Source organism: Haemaphysalis longicornis, unplaced genomic scaffold (assembly GCF_048455015.1).
Source record: "Haemaphysalis longicornis isolate Haplotype H1 unplaced genomic scaffold, Haemaphysalis longicornis Haplotype H1 scaffold_3, whole genome shotgun sequence".
Taxonomy (NCBI): domain Eukaryota; kingdom Metazoa; phylum Arthropoda; class Arachnida; order Ixodida; family Ixodidae; genus Haemaphysalis; species Haemaphysalis longicornis.
Window position 1 is genome coordinate 63,965,556 of NW_027526335.1, and position 22,107 is coordinate 63,987,662.

Genomic DNA, 22,107 nt, shown 5'->3' on the forward strand with positions numbered 1-22,107 from the left:
TAGAGGCAGAACCCACCTCCTATACTCAGATAATAGCAAACGAAAAGCTCCTTCGGGCACAATCAAGAAAACAATCAGTTTTCTCTCTTCCATCGTCCACCCTTACACAATTTTCGACATGGATACTTCCTCATCTCCTTCTATGCCTCTATCTTCCCCTCTTTCTCTCTTGCCATATACACATACGCATTAGTCGATATCCAAATCTTCGATTGCTCAAGGGTTATGACAGTCCGCGCAGCCACCCTATAATAAGAAGGGGAAAAAAGAACGACAGCACGGCAAAGAAACAAAAATAACGTTTCATTCGTTCTTTTTTTCATCATCGGCTACCATCCCTCGCCCTCTTCGGGCAGAGGCACATTCGCATTCATTTAGCAGTCAGAAAGACAATATAGATTTTTTTTCTTTCACCCTGAAGAGCCCTCGAGCGAAACGGCGCCCCGAAACACGCACGGGGCCCGACACACCCGATCGTCGCTTATCACACTCGCGGCCGGGGCGGCTTCCCCGCATTTCTCAATATGCACCAAGCACCGGGGAACGTGATCGATTCCTTCCCGAGACGGAAAGCGCGCTCCCACGTGCTCGTGCGTAAGGCCACCCTCGGTTGGCTCCGCTGCCTAAGATTCGTGGCGAGGCGGTGAAAAAAAAGGGAAGAAGACACGGGTGGCTTGGTGAAGATGAGTGCTCCGGAAATCATCGATCGCCGTCGCTGAAAACCGACATTCATACGCGTGCCGTAATTCGCGTGATCTCCCGCTCGTACACACACGCACCGAGGGGGGGGGGGGTGGAGGAGGATGCAGCCGAGACGTCAAGACGTGCGAGGCGCGAGATACCGTCGCAGCCCGGCACCGGTCCTTCGACGTTTTTCTCTTCTCTTGTCCCTACAGAGCCATTGATCCAAAAACATCTTGGGACCAGAAGCGTGGGGGGCTCGTTTGCTTTCTGCCACACTTTCTCGTTCTTCGCGTGGCCCTCTAATCAGGGCGTCGGAAGAGTCTAGAAAACGCTTATTCGCGCATATCTACCAAACATAATAATAAAAGGGGGGCGAAAAGACCACCTTTAAGGCTAAGAAAAGGGCAAAGAAGAGAAAATCCATCCTTGATTCGACGAGCGTAGCGTGACATTTTTCTTGGCTGGAGTACAAAATCGAAACCTCGCCTCGGAGATTTGGAATCCGTCATCGAGAAAAAACTGAAATTGTAAAAATAATTGCGTGTTACATTGTTATCTTTGCTTCCCGCGCTCGCCACGGGGACAGAAAAGATTCGGCTACGTCCTAAATAATGCAAATGATTAATGAGCGCCGATGAGGCACCTCGAAAAATGATGTGAGGTGAATAACTATGTTTATGAATAATTTTTTAACTGTGTTTGAGTGAGGGCTTTAGTCTAAAATATGCATGCGGTTGTTTCCCACAGAACCGCCCTTCCTCGCCCGCCTTCGATTATTGTACAAAAAGCTGCACAGATAAAGCACGCATTTAATTTTGCGAGTCCCGGACGATTCGAAAACTCCCCGCGCTACCATTTATGAGAGATGGTTCGAATGCATGAAGCAATGATTAACTTTCTTTTGCCCAGGATTAGGTTAGGGTTGGGTGGATGTCCTCTTCAACCCTCCCTCGCCAGACGGCGGACACGAGTCATTGGACTCTTGCGGCGTCTTCAGCCATCTGGACTGCCCGGAGCTAGACGTCCGGGTCCAAACTGAGCAGTAAGGACTCTTACTGCTCTGGCGTAGTTATGTTTATGGCTGGGGGTTTACTCATAGCGTTAAGGGGACAAGCCCACAAGGTGTGAGTGAGATTTGCCCTTTCTGAACAGAGACTGGAAGTGTTGCGGTATAGCCCAGAGTACCAATAACTGTACAACAGTGGTTTCCGAAGCAATTTGATTAAAGCAGGCGCTTCGTGAATGACTGCCATCTATTTAGAGTGTTTTGTACCGCCGGATATCTGACCCTGCCCGAACGGTGACGCGTGATTGTTTCCCTGTATGTCACCATGCGGTCCCCTCCTCCCATGCGTAGCGCCAGCTCGGATGTTTCCGGGCAGTATTTGAAGGTAAGTCCTTGTACCGTCTCGTGAGCGTTGTCGCTCCCTAGAAGTGCTCAGTGTGCAGGCGGCCGAGGTAATGTAATCTAAATATGGCTACTTACAAACAGAACATGCCAATCGACTGGGTTACCCACAAGAAGAGGAATGTCGCTTTCTTGAAAACACGGTATGTTTTTGGAAAACCAAAGAAAAAAAATTAGATCTACGGGAACGTAACTCCGTTTAAATTACAGATTCCTCCATCATTAATATTGCAGTGACGCAGTACGCTAGAAAACAAAAATCGTAAAGAAGGCTGACCAGCGAAGCTGGGCGGAGTCCAAGAAGTGCACAAAATAAAAAAGGTTAGTTTGTATTTTGGATTGAGCATACTTTCTAATTAAGTAACTGAATGGAACACGAAAGGACTAGAGTTTCACTTTAGTGAACAAACATGGGCCTGTCCGCTCCCTTGCGCGTCGTAGGCGTCTTACTTACTGTCTGCTAACAAACCATCCCAGATCGCTCAACCACTGGGGACGGCCGTCGGGTAACATCGGGCCGTGACAGGTTTACGTTTACGGGACAGTTATTCCGAGCAGAATGTGAAGCGCTCGCGGAGACGCCCCCGCCGGCACGCCATCCACGGCGAGACTGAGTGACGAAGCGCCGCCGAAGCAGCCATTACACGCTCGCCCATTCATGTGGTTTCGCAGCGGCGAGGCTCCGAGCGAGCATAGCCGTGACGCCTCTCTGCAGCGGACCTCGAGGCGTGACGTAACACCTGTCACACATGAGCTCTGCGGCTCAATGTCATTGCGACAAGATGAATGACCGTGTCAGACGTGGGATAGTAGGGATTTCGCTCTAATATGCAGCTATCGTCCACTCTACGATGTCCAACAATGCTGGAGGCCGAAAAATGATGATGATGATAGTTGGGTTTTATTGGCGCAAGGCCGACTATGGGCAAAGAGCGCCAAAGAAGAAGTTACTGAATTGTGATGAGACCGTACATACTAAAACATGTGACTAAAAGTAAAAGTGATGCAAAACAAAGGACAATGGAGATGGCTGGTGTATAGGGCCAGGATGATTACACGTGATATGACAAGAGCTGCAGAAAGTTCACCTCAGCTAAAAACTTAAAAACACGCTGACTAGAAAACATTGGTTCGTCGGCTAAAAAATATGATGGGTGCAGAGGAATGTGTCGTCTGTATAATTCAGGGAAATGTTTGTGTCGTGTTGTGTCAAGTGCCTTGCATGTGATTAGTATGTGGACTACGGATAGGCCCTTTCCACACCTGCTACACGTGGGTCCCGAAGTTCCAGTGAGCAGGTGGGAGTGCGTCGCATGTATGTGGCCTATCCGCAGCCTAGCCAGGGCGAATTCAGTGTATCTGTTGTGTGAGTCAGTTATGTAGCGTCCCAGTTGTGGTTTTATTACGTGTAGTTTGTTGTCTGTTTGTTGACTCCAGTGTAATTGCCATGTGTTACGAAGCTGTCGTCTGATGTTTGTCTTTCGGTCGGTGTAAGGTACTGTTGTAATGTCAACTGTAGTCATGAGAGCAGCATCACCAGCCATTTGGTCGGCGGCCTCATTGCCAGGGATTTCACAATGCCCTGGTACCCAGCATATAGTTATTTCAAGATTTGAGGCATATGCAGACATTAGTACCTTGATGAGAGCATTTATCACATAGTTTTTAGATGACCTTCCTATTGACAGTGCCTGTACAACGCTTTGAGAGTCTGTGTACACAATGGACTTGGGAATTTTATGTTTGATGATGTGGTTTGAAACGAGTAAAATGCCATACGCTTCTGCGGTGTAAATACTGTTATGAAAATTCATTGTTTTGCTTACTCTAAAATTTGGTCCGTGCGCTGCACAGGATACTGGAGAACCAGTTTTGGACGCGTCGCTATAGAATTCTGCGCACCTGTACTCGTCCTGCAGGAACAGGAAGTGCTGCAGAATTGCATTCCTGGGTACCCTATTTTTTTCTACAAGAGTGAATGACAGGTCGCATGATACAGAACGAAGATGCCATGGTGTGATGAAATTATGAATGGGTGTCTTGTGCGTGTCTGAAAGGGGGACATTGAGTGCAGAAGCCTCCTCCCTAACTCTGAGAGAGAACGGTAAGGGAATAGATGGCCTGTTTAAAAAGAGTTGTAAATTTGATGTATCGCTCATGATGGGATTAAAAGGATGTTTGGTCAGAGACACGATCTTGGATGCATACAACAGGTCAACATACTCCCGCTGATGCCCTAGGCACCATTTGTCGCACTCGACATAAAGACTTTCAACAGGGCTAGTGCGGAATACGCCACATGAGAGTCGAAGGCCAAGATGCAGCACTGGGTCGAGCATTTTGAGTGCTGTCTTTGTAGCCGACCCATACACGACACTGCCGTAGTCGAGCCGAGACCCCACCAACGCTGTGTACAGGCGCAGCAGGAGTTGTTTGTCGGCCCCATAAGATTGATGTGAGAGGACCTTAAGAATATTCATTGTTTTTAAGCATTTGCATTTGAGCTGTCTGATATGTGGGATGAATGTAAGTTTTTCGTCGAATAAAATACCTAAAAACTTGTGCTCCTTGTTCACAGGAATTGGCACATTCGCAAGAGTGATGTCTGGGTCCGGGTGGACGCCACGCCTCCTGGAGAACAGAACACAAGAGCTCTTCGCGGGATTAAGATTAAAGCCATTCTTATCAGCCCAGCCGGCAAGTTTCTTGACGCCGAGCTGGACTTCACGTTCGCAGATGGACAGGTTACACGATTTAAAGGATATCTGCACGTCATCTACATACATAGAATAAGAGATTGTAGGTGGCAGTGCCTTTCCAAGAGAGTTCATTTTTACTATGAAGAGGGTGCAGCTCAACACTCCACCTTGCGGCACGCCATTTTCTTGCACATGAACATTTGACAGTGCACAACCAACTCTGACGCGAAAGATTCTCTCCGACATATAACTACAAATGATGTTCAACATGTAGCCCGCAACACCGATTGACTTTGGGTCACTGAGGATACCGTACCGCCAAGCGGTGTCATAGGCTTTCTCTATGTCGAAAAACACCGTCAGACAAAATTGTTTATGCACAAAGGCATCCTTTATATATGTTTCAAGAGCTACGAGTTGATCGTTCGTTGATCGCCCCGCCCTGAAGCCTGCCTGGCAGCTCTCGAGAAGACCGTTGTACTCAAGGAAGTACACGAGCCTGCGATTTATCATCTTCTCGAGAAGCTTGCACAGGCAGCTGGTCAGGGCAATGGGTCGATAGCTAGCAGGAGAGGAAGGGTCCTTCCCTTCTTTCAAGAATGCTACAACTATGGCCTCCCTCCAAGACTTTGGAATGTGCCCCGAAAGAAATATCTTGTTATAAAGGTGAAGGAGTGTTACAAGAGTGTCTGCGTGTAAGTGCTGTATCATTGTATATGTAATGTTGTCTGGGCCTGGAGCTGAGGGTTTACACGTGCTTAGAGCAGCCCTCAGCTCATGTAGTGAAAACAGGGAGTTGTAAGAAGTCTGTGACTTGTTGTTGTCGCGTAGGGACTTTTCACAAGAGGCTTTTTGTTTCACGAAAGTGTTTGTGTAGTGTGCAGAGCTTGACACGTGTTGAAAGTGTTGTGCAAGTGTGTTAGCCTGATCTTCTAGTGTGTCCCCAGTCGTGCTGACCAAGGGCAGGCTATGTGTATGTTGTCCTTTAAGTTTACGTATTCGTGTCCATACCTTGCGTGTGTCTGTGTATGAATTTACGGATGTTATGAAGGAGCGCCAACTATCCCGTTTTGCCTCACGGCGCACGCGCTTTCCCAAGGTCTTTGCTCTTTTAAAAGAAATTAAGTTAGCCGACGTGGGGTACCTGCGAAGGACACCCCACGCCTTGCTCTGGGCCTCTCGCGCCCTCCTACAGTCCTCGTTCCACCAGGGCCTCCTTGGGTTGCGGGACGCACTGGAGGCCTGGGGCATAGACTTTTCGGCGGCGTCGAGTATGTGTGCCCTGACGAGTTGGGCTGCTTCCTCCACGTGTAGGTGTTTTATGGTTGTGTGGTGTAGTTTAGATGTTTCTGTGAATGTGCTCCAGTTTGCTTTTGATTCATTAAACCTGTTATGGGAAGATGAACTGCATGGGCCTTTACCTATGTACGTTAGGGAAGTGGGGAAATGGTCACTACCATATGGGTCTGTGCCCACACCCCACTCAAGACATGGAAAGAGAACTGCGGAACCAATCGCCAAGTCAAGATGCGAGTATGTATTGTGTCCTAAGTTATGGTATGTAGGCTGTTTTTTGTTGAAAAGGCATGCTCCGGAGGATGTAAGAAACTTCTCTATCAGGCGACCTCGGGCATCCGTTCTGGAGGAGCCCCAAAGAGAGTTGTGCGCATTAAGGTCGCCTGTTAGTATGTATGGTTCGGGCAGCTGGTCAACCAGTGCCTCGAAATCAGAGCTCAGAAGTGCAAAATCAGGAGGAATGTAAATGGAGCATACCGTTATCAATCTATTAAATATTATCGTACGGATTGCTACAGCCTCGAGGACAGTGTTCAGAGTGACAGGGTGGCAGGCTAAAGATTTCCGGGCAATTATGGCCACACCGCCAGAAGAGTGTGTGCAGCCATCCCTGTCCTTTCTGAAGACCATGTAACTATTCAAGAAATTTGTGTGCTTGGAATTCAAATGTGTTTCCTGAACACACATTACACTTGGCTGATTAGCATGCAGTAGTTCGTATACATCGTCAAGATTTTTAAGAAGGCCTCTACAGTTCCATTGAATTATGTTTTCTCTTCCCATTATTTATTGTGAGAGCTACTGGAGTGTGTGTGTTTGTTTATGTGTCGTCTTTCGGGGCTGTGACTCTCGCCTTTTTTGGCTTGTCGGGAGGCTTTGGCGTCGGGACGCGTTCCTTGCGCTGCGTTGCAGGCAGGAACGGCCCGACATCCATCTCGTCGTCGGATGTCCGAGGGGTGCCCGACGGACCGGGCCCCCGGACTTGGGCCCCCCTCGGGAGCCCTTCGTTTGAGCCGCCACCGCCGAGGGCGTCCGGGGCGCCAGAGGTGGCACGGGCGGTGCGGTGGCGGTGGGAACCGGTGCGGGGCCCGTGGTGTCCATCACCTCGGTACCCTCCAATGCACTGGAGGATGGGGAGACAGAGGCGGGAGCGGCACCGGTCCCGACGGAAGAGGTTGTCACCACAACCGCTGCTGCCTCAGCAAGCGGTGTGATGGCGGGTTGGGCTGCCAGAGGCAACGCAGGGGGGGGGGGGGGGGCGGGGGAGGGACCAGGTTAGACTCGCTGAACTGGGTCCCTGTGGAAACCAGACGCCGCTCCGCCCCCCGGCGAGCTGCGTCGGCGTACCTCCCCAGGGGGAAAGAGGCGAACCTCTTTCGCGCCTCTGGGAAGGTAAGGTTCTCAGTGACTTTCACCTTGATGATCTCCTTCTCCTGTTTGAATTTCTCGCATGTTCTAGAGTAGGCCCCGTGGGGCCCCTGGCAGTTAGCACACATGAGGGTTTGCGAGGGGCAGTTGTCTGATGAATGATCGTGTTGTGCGCACTTGGTGCATGTTAGTCGACCACGGCAGGCGGTAGTGCCATGGACAAACCGCTGGCATTTAAAACACCGGCGTGGGTTGGGGATGTATGGCCTGACGGGGCAATGAATTGAACCTGCATTTACTGATTCAGGAACTGTGGAATGGTCAAAAGTCAATATTACATGTTTTGTTAGGATTTTCTTGTTACCTCTACGAATCATGATACGCCTCATTGCTGTCACACCTTGGTCCTTAAGGCCTTCCAACAGATCGGTGTCAGTTTCATTCATTAGATCTGACTCAGAGATCACACCCTGGGAGCTATTAAGGCTGCGGTGGGGTGTGACCCTGATGTCGAGATCTGCGATGCGAGTTTGAGTCAAGAGATTTGTAGCTTGTTGCTTGTTATTCACTTCTACAAGAACTTCTCCTGTTCTGAGTTTTTTGGCTTTGTAGGACTGACCAACAATGCCCTCAAGAAATTTGGAGATCAGGAAGACAGACTTTGTGGCAAGGGGGTTCGACGCATCAACAGATTCGATTACCAAAAACCTAGCATAGTTGTCCGGCTTTGGGAAACTCGTCGTTGGCAACGGAGGAAAGGATACTTCGGTGCGGCCCCTTTTAGGGGGCCGATCTTTGGATTTGGAAAATTTGGAAGCCATATATCATAGTATAAAAGCAGGGAGGCGGGGGTACTTTCTCCTTTGACCTTACCCTGGTAGTCAAAGAGGTCCCGGAGCTCCCTGCCTGGTAGACAGGCAGGGAGCCCATCGGCCGGAGCTTGACCAAGGCTCCGACGGCCACCGTTAGAGGTTTCTACCCTTCACCTTAAAAACACATCACCACGGTAGGGCACAGCTTATGTTGGGGGGCTCGGGGTCCGCGGTATCGCCAGTACCGTCACCAAGATTACTCAAGGTGCCCCGTGCGGGGGGAGGCCGAAAAAGAAACGCTGATGTCTTATCTAATAATTGTGCGCTAACAACTGGTCCCTTCTGTTTCACCGTAGAGAATGCGGAGAAGAGAAACAAAGTGTGGGGATAGGAACATGAAACTTACCCTGTGCTTTTTTCCAGTCAATCCGGGGCGCCGGAAACCCGTCAGCGGCGCAGTGCAACGCTGCGACACCCCCGAGGACCACGTTGCCGCTAGAAGGCTCGGTTGTCCAAGTTGGAGGAACTGGGAAGGAATACACTTTCAAGTCAAAGAAGGCCACAGATGACGGAGTGTATGCTTGGGTTGCTACCAGAAGACGAAGGAAACAAAATAAAGTAGCAATGTTTCTTCTGAACGACGTAAACTTAAAAGTCCCTGGTATTTCCCAGGCTGAAACAGTATGTGCACGAGAAAAATACCCCACATTTTTTTTATTACATAAGTTCGAACAAGAATATATTCTCCTCCCCACCCCCCTCAAGATTTAGATGTTGTCACCAAATAACGCCATCATATAGGCGGCTCCATGAACACTGCGCCATTAGACCAATGGAAGCATGGAACTTATTATTCACAACTCTCAAACAACAAGTCGCATTCATATCATCGCTAGCCTGCTGAGACGGGTGGGGGACACTCAAAGCCCACCAATGTAACAACACGTGTTCATTGCGTAATCAATACAGGGGAGAGATAGGATAGGTGGCGGTAGCTGTTGCAACCAGACTTTCCCCACCCACCAGCTCTTCCCTGTTGTCGCCGATCGCAACCTCGTCTCGTCAGGATGTTGGTTACTTCAGTGTGTCTTCTACCTGATCTCACAGGGAGAAGTAGGTCGGAACCTTAAAGATCTTAGCCTTATATTCCCATAATCATTATATCAAACTGCACTTTGCTTGTGATTTTGTTTTCAACGTGGTTGGGATGGTACGCGATATGAGATTAGAACGTTGTTTCACGCATACTGACGCTATATGACGCAGTACAGAACCGGGCAATAGTTGCAGCAACAAGTTGATCTCATAGATATTGCCCTCGTAGCGCAGTACGCAGTAGGTAGCGTCTCACGCTAAAAGTCGCTTGATATTGGCTTGGGATGCTGTTTCTGTACTAACGTTTCTTGAACCGGATGTCAACTTTGTGGGTCGAATTCTCGAACGTTACGCTTTCATACAATAGTTTCACAAAAGAAACGCGCGTGTAAAAAAGGTTCCGAGTCAGAGGTATAATTATCACGTAATAAAATTTGTTTACTGAACAAGACATCATATTTTTGGAGCGGATGAATGTTATCTTAAAAGAAAACAACAATAATGAGGAGTACCACGCTGTGTGCTGTTACCGTATACCCTGTGCCCTTTGCATTACTCCGCCGCGGAGGGACGCGGCGGCAGTTTTCTGGAAAATACGCGATGCATTTACGAGAAGCCGTCGGCAACATCGATCACTCCGCGCTTTTTTCGACAGTCAACTGTTAGAGTACACTTCAAAAAGAAAATCTAAAATAATACCGTATTAACTGTATTATAAGCACCCTTTTTTTCCCCAATCGCGATGCCAAAAGTGAGGGGGGGAGGTGGAGGTTGCTTAGATTCGAAAAAGTTTAATTACCGCCCCTCCCCGCCAGATTTTTTTCGCGGCCGCATCTCGACGAGACTGACGCCAGGAACAATGTTATATTTCTCAAACATTCAAAAGAAAAAATATGCACAGCAGTGAACCCCCCCTTTTCGTCTGATACTCGGCCATTCTCCCCACCATTCGAGTCCGGGGTGCCACTTGGCCCGTCGCTCTCAGTATCCCCCAGCATGCCATCTGCTGTTCCGTTGACGTGGTTTGTAGCTGAAAGCTTAATAAATTACTTGGCCACAATGTCAGCTCGAGTCTGATTCCGCGCGCCTGAAATCCACCTTGCGATGGTTGCTTAGAAAAGGGGGTGCTTAAATTCGTATGCAAACTCTTTTACAAATTTCAAACTTTGTGCGTCAAAACGTAGCCAACGTTGGAAAAGGAAAGTTTCGCGAAAGTAGGGGACGGGGCTTAGAATCGCTGGGTGCTTAGAACAGCAAAAATACTGTATATCTATTGGTCCATCTATTACGGATATTGGACGTCGTTGGCCATTAAGGGAGCAAACATATGGCTTTCTTTTTTTTTAAGGTTTGCTTGCTGTCAACAGATGTTTTTTTTTTTAGGTTTTCTGTCTGTTTTAAGTGTACACCTACGAAATGCAATTCTTTATATTTCCCGGCCACGTAATTTTTAGTGAAGGCGGTGACAAAGCGACCAAGCTAACGATAACGATCGTAAGGTTAAAAAATGCTTTCAGCAGGAAAACCAAGTATGCGACGTGCTAAAAATTAAGGGCTTTAGTCCACGCTTAAATTGTCGGTGTCGTGCGATGGCGTAGGCAACGGGCTTAAAAGTGGCATGCGCCAGATTAGGAAGTTTTTCCCGCTGAAACTGCACATCTGTAATTTCATTTTTCAAGTTGCGTGCAGCCCTGTGGGTGCTGTTTGGCTCTGAATAAATCCGCCCAACTAGATAGCGTAACTCATCCTTACATTCCAGCCGGCTGAAGAAAAGCGACAATACGTGTTGGAGTTTGGAAAGGCCTTTCGGCCCTTTCAATGTACAGGTAGGGCTTTTATAGCCTTTTCGGCCTGTGTCGGACAACGCCTATGGCACAAAATTGTCTGCGCTGTAAAGGGGAGGTCGTCGAGTCGGCGAAGTGTGGTGGAGATCTGTTGCCTCGGCGTTATGAAGCGGTCACAATGGCACAGAAGGTGTTCAATGCTCTTTTTGAAGGACACGGGCCTGTCTCAACGATTGTAAGGACATTACTATAGTGCAGTGCCCTTAGTTCACCCATTTTATCAGTGGACCGTATTAGTTTTGTGCATTTTCTGGTTATGTGCGTTGTTTGTACCGCCTTTATAGTTGCCTGGTCACGCCTTGTGTTTTTTCTACTTTTCTTTCTCTCATTTGCTCCTTTAATATGTACCGCTGTCCTTTCTTTCCCTTTCATTTCCCATATCCCCTCCCCCCTGAGTAGGGTAGCCAACCGGACAGTATTCTGGTTAACCTCCCTGCCTTTCCTATACTATTCCTTCCTTCCTTCCTTCAATGTACAGGTGAAACCATCTAGCTGCGCTTAAATGGGCCATCAAGACAAAATACACGTTTGTCTCATTCCAAAAGTTTGGCGTTTTATAGTGCCCCCAGCGCTTGTCCGGCAGCAAACGATGCTGCATTCACCGAGAAATTAAACATATTAAGCCAAATTTTTAATTTTTCTGCTACATCGTGTGCTTTGTGACGTCAGCGATGACGTCTTCAGGGAATGTATTTAACACGAAGGTTAGTAGGTTGACTACTGCTGCTGCAAATAACGAAAAGTCATTTGTGCTGCCTTGTTTACCATTATCCTTCATAGATGCCCGGTCGATACCCACCCAAAACCGCTGCCCGTACTTGCTCTGTTTTTGACCTGATTTTTACCTGGCTTACTTTTGTTGCGGTTGATAGTGATCGTTACTGAAAGATTGGGTATAATCGACAAACAGGTTCACGCTAGTGGGGACGTCGTTTCTACTAGTTCACCTGTGTCCTGGAAGAAAAGCGCAACGCGTCAGACGGCTGTGCAGCTTAAGTTTACATTTTCGTTCGTAACTTCCATTTTGACCCCACCATTGCTACTGCTACAAAAAGAATGTGCACTAAATTTAGGCGCAATTATCTCATTCCGCAAAGTTATTAACCGTGTCTAATTTGCGTTAGATTTTGTCGGCCTCAGCCAATCGCTACGGGCTGCCCACAATACGTCATCAGCTCGGTGCGGAAAAGTAGCTAGGGTGTCACATGCCTATTCTATGTTTTCCTCATTGTGTAGCTCCTTTTAGTTGTGTTTGCATTAAAACTGGTGTCAGTTTTTTTTCTAACGAGGCAATCTTTTGAATGAACCAAACTTCCATTTTGTCTTCACGCCCCCTCTAAGAAATTTGGCCCAGATGTAAGCACCTTTTAGAATGAACTATAGCTTCCATACGCATATAAGTTAGAGGCGCAAGAACTTTGCGAAAGGAAACTGTATACAGGGAAAATGATGCGATTCCTAAAACTGGCGATAAGGCGGGGAAAATCTGAAGCTCTCTTATTCCCTACCCCCCTAAATCTCAGACTGCTCAACGTACAATGTTCTGCATCCCAGAACCACAACAAGTTTTATGTATTGACGATAGGGACTATAAACATTATCATGATGTCAGCAAAACAACACAAAAATAGTGATATTCAGTAAAACACATTGCTAGGCAAGTTTGGGCGTACTCGTTCTAAAAATTAGAGCGCAATAATCCTAACGACACAGAAGGAGCAGCACAGGACAAGCGCATTAGCTAGACGTCTGTGCTCCTACGCGGCAACGAGATTTAATTCTGAGGAGCCCCGCTTTGATTGTTGCCATTTCAACTTTTCGTCTTTGGTTCCTAATGAGCATACCCGCTGCGATACAAGATTGTATATGTGTGTGACGACGCTTTCGAAAAAATTCGTCGAGAGAGATCATTCGTGCTGTTCTGCTTGTTAGTGCGTCATCGTGTTTATCGCGCTCTAATTTTTAAAGCAAGTGAAAGTTGGGATGCTTGCAAATTAGATGCTAATGAGATTTTAGTGCTGGCAAGGTGAGTACTATTCATTTAGGCAGCAAAAGATTTTATATTTTTTGCCATAAGCAGCCTAATGACTGCAGTTCGCAGCGAAAATTCCGAACGATTAGAAAGAAGCATTAGAAAGCGGACATTCCAGTTTATTACAAACTCGGAAGTTATTGGTAAACAGAATGGAACCGAGAAATTACCGAACTCGCTGAGACAAAAAAATTCAAGCCCGCGCAAAACGAACTTAAGAAAAATGGCTGAGCCTCTTATCTCGTCGTAGTGCGCGTATTCGCCCTAATGTATTCGGAAACGATTCGATTCGTTTCGGTCGAAATAATCGCGAACACGTACAAATACAAAGTATCCTAGGAGAAGGGAGCGCCGTCGGCTTTGGCATTTCGAAGGAGCTAATTTCGCATATCCATACACGCGCAGCTGCTTAGAATTTAGATCATTAAGAAAATCGAATAAGCCACTTCCAAGGGTTCGCATCGACGGTGTTCGCCCAAATGTGGTGCATTAGAATCGACTATACACCTCATTACCTTCACACTAACAGCGTGAATAAGAATAGTGTGAGCATTCGCGACCACACTCTCGGCGGTGGAGAACTCCAGAGGACAATTCCCGCACCTCGTCTTCATCTGTACATGCTCATCAGCACCAGCCATGCGGCACTGTTCCATCATCTTCTACGGACTTGATCATCATCATCGTGTGTTCTGCGGTGCTTGCGGCTCGAACGCCTCAGTAAACGCCGTTCCTAGCCCTTGTCTCTCAAGTGGTGGAGGGTGCGTCTCGGTCCCGCTGTGTACCTCTCCGTTCACACTCCTGGAGCTCCGCTCGGGTCGCCGTTTAGCACGCCTGGCCATGCCCATGACGCAGGAATCGGCCAACGCTTCGTCCCCCGTTCCGGTGCAGTGCTTCGTCACGAGCCAGCAGCGCGATCCCCCGAAGTTCGCAGGCCGTCTGAACGAAGATGTTGAAGACTGGCTAGACAGCTTCGCAAGGGTCAGTACGTTCAACGGTTGGGATGATAGGCTTAAGCTACGAAACACCGCTTTTGCCCTCACGGAGGTAGCCGAAACATGGTATTTGAACAACGCAAGTACCATCACTGATTGGGACGGCTTCACTTCAGAGTTGCGCCTGATTTTCGGGTCCCCGGCTGCACGTTCCGCGGCTGCGAAGAAAAAACTTGCGGCCCGCGTGCAACGTCCGAATGAAATGTACACTTCATACATTGAAGACGTCCTTGCGCTCTGCCGCCGCGTTGACAAGGACATGATCGAGGCTGATCGAGTGCATCACATTCTGAAGGGTATCGAGCAGTTTGCATTCACCGCCCTGGCCCTTAAAAATCCTACGACCGTTTCGGCTGTGACTGCCACTTGCCAGCGCCTGGATGCCCTTCAGTCTTCGCGCATTCAACCAGAAACACCAGTTCGGCAGCTTGGAGATGAAGACCTGAAGACCTTCGTTCTCTTATACGGGCCATAATCAGGGAAGAGCTCAACAACCACGTCCCCTCATGTGCACCCAACTCCTCCTACTCCGCTGAGACGCCAGGTCTGCGAGAAATCATTAAAGAAGAGCTCTCGTCGGTGACCGGTCAGGCACCACCCGGTCTTCTGGCTCCGTTGGCCATGCCCGCGTCCTACTCCGAAGTTGCTGGACGCCCTCCCGTCCCACTGGCACCGGTCAGCCCTCATTATCACCCAGGATATGTTTCTGCGTGCCCTTCCACTCCTGGGCCACGACCGTACTACTCCACATGGCGACAGACCCGTCCAGAGCCGCCGGCAAATCGTCCCGTGTGTTTTTACTGTGGAATACGGGGCCATATTGCCCGAGTCTGCCGCCGGCGCCAGCAGGATGAACGACGTGGCTATGACCTCTACGAGCGCGATGAAATGAGCCCCCGCTTCAGTTACCGACAACAAGCCTACCAGTCTCCGACACGCCGTTTCCGGCCTCCTGCTGATTCTGCTGATGTTCCTCGAAATACTCGCGAGTCTCGGCGCCGATCTCCCTCTCCTTTCCGCCGTTCGGTTTCACCCCTACGTCCCGTTGTGCACGATGATAACCGCCACTCGGAAAACTAGACCATGCAGTTTTTTGGGGGAAAACTGCATCGATTGGGACGACACAAATTCCTCCAGAGCATCCGTCAAACTTACTGTCAGTATCAGTTGAAGGCATTTTGGTTAACGCGTTGGTAGACACTGGGGCAAGTGTCACGATTATCCATTCTGATTTGTGTGAAAGACTACGAAAAGTTAAAACTCCATACGAGGGCCCTCTATTGCATGGAGCTAACAAGGCTTCCATACGACCGTCAGGACAGTGCACAGTTCGCGTTTCTATTGAAGGAGTTTGTCACCACATCCAGTGTGCCGTGCTTTCCCCGTGCCTTTACTTGCTTATTCTTGGCTGGGACTTCCTGTCGTCGACGTCTGCGATAATTTCTTGCCGCTCGCCCAGTATCAGCCTCACGGACACAGAACATTCTGCCCTCCCTGAAACTTGTTCCCTTCGTCTCGTGTTGACTGACGACTATGTTGTGCCTCCGCGCCACGAGCGCGTCCTTTCGGTTTCTGCTGGAACAGCTATTAACGGTGACATGCTAGCCATCCCTTCTGGCCGTCTCCTTTCTCGAGGCATCGCCGTTGCTACCTGCCTCATCCGGTTTTCCCGCGGCCGCGCACTAATTCCTGTACAGAACACTACACCAGACCCAGTTCTACTTCCGGAAGGCTGCACAATCGCTTCTGTGTCCGACAACGAAATCACCATTCTTCCCAGCAGTTCCGCCGCAGCTCGTCCCTGCCCTTTGCCGAAACCAACCTCTCCTCAGCCTTCTCTCGCCCACACTATCAGCTCCGACCTTACACAAGCTGAGACTCTCGCAGTATTGGAAATTTTAAACAAGTCGGGGCTCCTTTGATTCCCATTCCAAGCCTTTCACCCAAACAACAACAGCCACGCATCGAATTCAAACGGATGGGGACACCATTGTTCGCCGCCGTCCGTATCGTGTCTCTTCCTCGGAAAGGAAGATAATTGAGGAAAATGTGGCAGACATGCTCAAACGCAACGTTATTCGGCCATCATCCAGTCCATGGTCCTCTCCAGTTGTATTGGTAGAAAAAAAAAGACGGCTCCGTGAGATTTTGCGTGGACTATCGGGGCTTAAACAAAATTACCCGCAAAGATGTGTATCCCATGCCGCGAATAGATGACGCACTCGACTGCTTACAAGGAGCCGAATACTTTTCAAGCCTGGACCTCGGTTCAGGCTATTGGCAAATTCCCATGCATGAGTCCGACAAGGAGAAGACAGCGTTTGCCACTCCCGACGGTCTATATGAATTTAATGTCATGCCGTTCGGGCTCTGCAATGCTCCTGCCACTTTTGAGCGGATGATGGATACGGTTCTTCAAGGAATCAAATGGAAAATTTGCTTTTGTTATCTTGACGACATCGTTGTCTTTTCGTCGACGTTTCATGACCATCTAAGGCGTCTGGATGCAGTCCTCACGTGCCTCTCCAAAGCCGGTCTTCAGCTGAACTCGAAAAAATGCCGCTTTGCTAGTAAGACGATCAAAGTGCTTGGTCACGTTGTCAGCAAAGAAGGCATACGACCCGACCCTGACAAAGTCTCGGCAGTGCTACACTTTCCCCGACCGCTTCAAGTTAAGGAGCTTCGGAGTTTCCTGGGGCTAGCGTCGTATTTCCGTCGGTTCATCCGGAACTTTGCTACTATTGCATCCCCTCTGAACCAACTCCTACAGGCGGGAACACCTTACGTCTGGTCGAGTGAGTGCCAACATGCTTTTGAAGCACTTAAATCTGCTCTCACTTCTGGACCAGTGCTCAGTCATTTCGACGATAGAAAGCCAATCATACTTCACACCGACGCAAGTGGGCATGGAATAGGTGCTGTCGTGCTTCAGAGCGATGCCCATCTTAAAGAGCGGCCTGTTGCTTACGCAAGCCGCTCACTCACACCGGCTGAGAGAAATTACACCATAACTGAGCAGGAGTGTCTTGCCGTCGTGTGGGCTATACAAAAGTTTCGGCCATACCTGCACGGTCGCCACTTCACAGTGGTGACCGACCATCATGCACTTTGCTGGCTGTCCTCACTCAAAAACTTGTCTGGACGCCTGGGCCGCTGGATACTACGGTTCCAGCAGTATAACTTTACTGTCACCTACAAGTCAGGCAAGAAACACATTGACGCCGACGCCCTGTCTCGGTGTCCATTGGCCTCCCCTTCGTCTTCAGTTGTTCCGGAGCTCCCACCTGCAAAGTGTTCTCTCGCACCCATTACCTCTGAAAGCGTCGTCGGACTTTCTGATTTGCCATCTTTGCAACGTGCGGACCCCTATTGTGGCCCCATCATTGATCGGTTGACCGGCCGCGTCCCACCTCCAAACAGCCGTGCTCGCCGTCAATTGCAAAATTTCCAGCTACACCAAAGCGTGCTTTACCGGCGCAATTACCACCCTAATGGACACAAATGGGTCCCAGTCATCCCTCGTTCTCTCCGCCAATCAATTTTGGAAGCGTATCACGACGCAGCAACCGCTGGGCATCTTGGCTTCGAAAAAACGTACGACCGCATTCGTGGTCGCTACTTTTGGCCTGGCCTCTCGGCGAGTGTGGCTAAATACGTTGGAACCTGCTCTTCTTGTCAGCACCGTAAGCGACTGACCACCACACCTGCCGGCTTGCTGCAGCCTCTGCCCTGTCCGGTTGCGCCCTTCGACACTATTGGGATTGACTTGTACGGGCCTTTGCCTTGGACACAGTCGGGATACCGGTGGATTGTTACGGCGGTGGACCACCTGACTTGGTACGCCGAAACAGCACCAATACGCTCTGGTACAGCCATAGAAGTGGCCGACTTTGTCTTGCGTCACATAATTTTGCGCCATGGAGCACCACGCGTCCTCCTCAGCGATCGCGGCAGGACTTCCCTCTCCAGCGTACTCAAAGAGCTTCTACGTGCTTCCGACACCGTTCACAAAACAACCTCTGGCTATCATCCCCAAACGAACGGATTAACCGAAAGATTTCATAGAACCCTCTCGGACATGATTTCTATGTACATCAGCCCTGACCATCGAAATTGGGACCTAATCCTCCCATTCGTCACATTTGCCTACAATACTGCAGTACAACGAACAACTGGATTCTCTCCGTTCTTTCTCGTATTTGGTCGCTCACCTTCCTCAATATTCGACCCAACTTTCTTCTCTGCACCGGTTTCCCCTGATACACCACTTCACGAGCAGTGTATTTCAAGGCTCGCCCATTGCCGCCAGCTGGCTCGGTCCCGCACAGAAGCTCATCAGGAACTCCGCAAAGTTCGGTACGACTCCTCCCATCGCCCCGTTCGCTTTCGACCGGGAGAAGAGGTGCTTCTCTGGACTCCTGTTCGAATTCCTGGCCTTTGCGAAAAATTTCTGCACCTCTTTATGGGCCCCTACGTAATCGTCGAAGAAACGTCCCCGGTGAATTACCGCGTCACTCCAGTGGAGCCTTCCCCAGATCGCCGCCGTCGTGGCACGGAAATTGTTCACGTCTCGCGACTGAAACCGTTCCAGCGCCGTTCCCCACAATAACTTGCGGCCCGGAGGCCGCTTCCGCCGGAGGGTGGGAAATTAGTGTGAGCGTTCGCGACCACACTCCCAGCGGTGGAGAACTCCAGAGGACAAGTCCCGCACCTCGTCTTCATCTGTACATGCTCATCAGCACCAGCCATGCGGCACTGTTCCATCATCTTCTACGGACTTGATCATCATCATCGTGTGTTCTGCGGTGCTTGCGGCTCGAACGCCTCAGTAAACGCCGTTCCTAGCCCTTGTCTCTCAATAGAAACAAAATAGGCCGAAAAGGGAATAGCAGAGCAGGAGGCTGTATTTTGCAACGGTTTACACACACTCAATCATATATATATATATATATATATATATATATATATATATATATATATATATATATATATATATATATATATATATATATATATATATATATATATATATATATATATGATCTCGGTTCTGGCAGCCTTGATGCCTAGGTAGCATAAGAGGGCTTCCCGCCAGTTACCCGCTCATGACAGGCTGTAGACCTCCGAGCTCCGAGTCACGCCCCGGGGGTTGAAAACAAGGTCCCCTTCTCCCCGTGTAGTCAGAGTGGAGCTGGTTACCACCCTCAAGCGTCAGATACACTTCTAGTCAACATAAATAGCCCAGAAAGTGAAGGAGAACACATTCGCCCAGATAGCCGAATTGGTAAGGCATTCGAGATCTAATCGAAAGGCGTGGGTTCGGTCCCCACTCTGGGCACGTGTTTTTCTTTCTTTCTTTCTTCCGTATATTTAAAAAAATGTTAACTTCATTAACCGTAGTAAAAAAAGAGCCTAACCACACCACTACCTACCTATCTTTCTTGATTGATTGATTGATTGTGGGGTTTAACGCGCCGACGCAACGCAGGCGATGAGGCGCGCCGTAGTGGAGGGCTCCGGATTAATTTTGACCACCTGGGGATCTTTATCGTGCGCCGAAATCTCGTACACACGGGCATTTTTGCTTTTCGCCTCCATCAGAAAAGCGGCCGCCGCGGCCGGGAATCGAACCCGCGACCTCGTGCTCAGCAGCGCAACGCCTTAGCCACTGAGCCACCGCGGCGGGTACCTATCTTTCTATATATCCATATATATATGTATATATATATGTATGTATATATATATGTGTGTGTGTGTGTGTGTGTCCTATAGTTTGCGTTTTTTGTGCATTTGTGCACACATAGAGAAATAACACTTCAATGTCAGTAGCATCGTCCCTCTGGGGGAACGATAGCGTTCAGACCAACCATAAATTCTCCCTTTGTTAATCTCGTAAGCAGCAATCGTAAGTCTCGCGCAAAGCTCAAGGGGGCCCTGCTCGCCCTGCTCTCCGTCGGAGCACGAAAGAACAGAAGCAAGAATAGGCGATTTCGGCTGATCAGCGCAAGAATGAACGACGGCCAGCGGCAGAGAAGAAGAAGCGAGAAGCCAGGCCCCTTCCTCCCCCTCAACCGCATGCCACTCGGCCGGCGCGGCATCCGTTCGTCCATCCTTGTTTATCTGACGGCATCCAGGAACCATTATCTCGGCGGGCTGGAGCGACGGAAGCGTCCCAGGAAGAGGCGTCCCAACAGACGCACGCACGCCCGAGGAGGGAAGAGGCATGCACACGCAGACGCGAGCACATCGAGGCAGCCTTCGCCGACAAAAACCCCGCCGTCCACTTTGGCGCTCCAATCGATTGCGTGCCCACAAAAGCGCGTCCGACTGCCGGCCGTGCTGTGCCCAGCGGCCCCGCACCGCCAGTGTGAGCCTTGCGGTGAGAGAGAGCAAGGGCTTCTTCGCCGGGGCCCGCGCAACGCCGCTTAAACGGACAGACGGCGGCATGTCGCGCACGAACGCGCTCAGATTCGTCGATAAATCAGCGCACTTTTGCAAACCATGCGATGCGTCGTTCTCCGCGGGACCCGGAGAAGGGAGGCGCGTGGTGTCTCCCTCTACGGTCCACCACACTAGCCGCGCGAGACGACCACGACTTCGAGCGGAGTAGGCGATCTCTGCTGCGCCCGGGCCTGTCGCCGTCGCGCGCTATCAGTCTCGACATCTTCGTCCCTGCGAGCCGCGCCGAAGTTGCGAGAAACTCCAGCCGCTGGGCGGGGGAATAAGGGAGCGTGATGATGCGAGATAAATAAGGAAATAAAGAAATGCCAACAGGGACACCGTCGCCACGGCTCCAAACGATGTGTCGCTTCGCCGAATCCAACTCACATAGCAGCCCGGCGACCAAGGCGTTGTCGTTGGCGCAGTTGGGGAACGACTGCGGAACACGGGGCGATGCCCTCCAAGAAGAGTTGCAGTCACCACCGTTACTGATAAGCGGTACACATGGCGTCGGAACAATGGTTGGTGATCTTCTTTAGAAGACGATATACTTTCTTGGTTTCGTAAACCCTTGAATTTTGATCTGTCTGTCTGTCTGTCGGTCGGTCCGTCCATCCGTCCGTCCGTCCGTCCATCCGTCCATCCGTCCGTCCGTCTGTCTGTCTGTCTGTCTGTCTGTCTGTCTGTCTGTCTGCCTGTCTGTCGGTCCGTCCATTCGTCCGTCCGTCCATCCGTCCGTCCATCCGTCTGTCTGTCTGTCTGTCAGGGCTGCCAACTCTAGGGAAATTTCCCTAGATCTAGGGTATTTGGGTTGTCTTTAGGGGGAAAATTGTCCAAATCTAGGGAAATTTTTGCGTCCACATGGACTTATGCCTTCAGTCGTGTAATGGTGTCCTTTGTTAAGTTTACCATTTATTATTTTTTATGTAGCTATGCATTTCAGTTTCTCGATGAAGCGCAGATATCTATTTCCCATTCAAAGCTATCGCTCCTACGTTTGACTATGCTGGTTTAAATAGCAAACATTTACACCATCTTCCCGCGAGGGGAACCATGGGTAGATGCGACGCATCGTGGGGTTTCCGTTGCGTTTCCGTTATGTTGTTTCCATTTAGTGTGTCAATTTGTTGTTGTTTCCATTATATTACGTACGGTTGCGCCGACTATCGCGATAACAGGCCTGTTAGTCTCCATTCAAATCATCGGTGGTCATCGGATGTCATCGGAGCGGCGGAACGACTGAGCGGAGCGGCGCAGTTACCGTGTTTATATGTACCGCGCGTTAACGGTGAGGGGAATGTGAGAGAGCAGCGCATGTGCATGTGTCAGATGTTTAACCGAGCGCTAACGCGCGCTGACGCACAGCTGGCACGGCGACGGGAGCGAGCGCTAACACGCAGATGGCGCTGCGGTGAGAGCGGCGTTAGCACGAA

The 22,107-nt window shown here is 49.7% G+C and overlaps 1 protein-coding gene and 1 non-coding gene across 2 annotated transcripts in view; one reads left to right on the forward strand and one right to left on the reverse strand.

Moving 5' to 3' along the window:
* Positions 1 to 22,107, reverse strand: part of LOC144174538 (cell adhesion molecule Dscam1-like) — a 345,506-nt gene that overhangs the window by 58,137 nt on the left and 265,262 nt on the right. The window contains exon 12 of the mRNA XM_077703291.1: positions 8,674 to 8,793. Coding sequence (XP_077559417.1) covers positions 8,674 to 8,793 — 120 coding nt within the window. The remainder of the gene's footprint in view (positions 1 to 8,673; positions 8,794 to 22,107) is intronic.
* On the forward strand, positions 19,500 to 19,571 carry Trnar-ucu (transfer RNA arginine (anticodon UCU)). Its single transcript has one exon. It is a non-coding gene; the product is annotated as a tRNA-Arg (tRNA).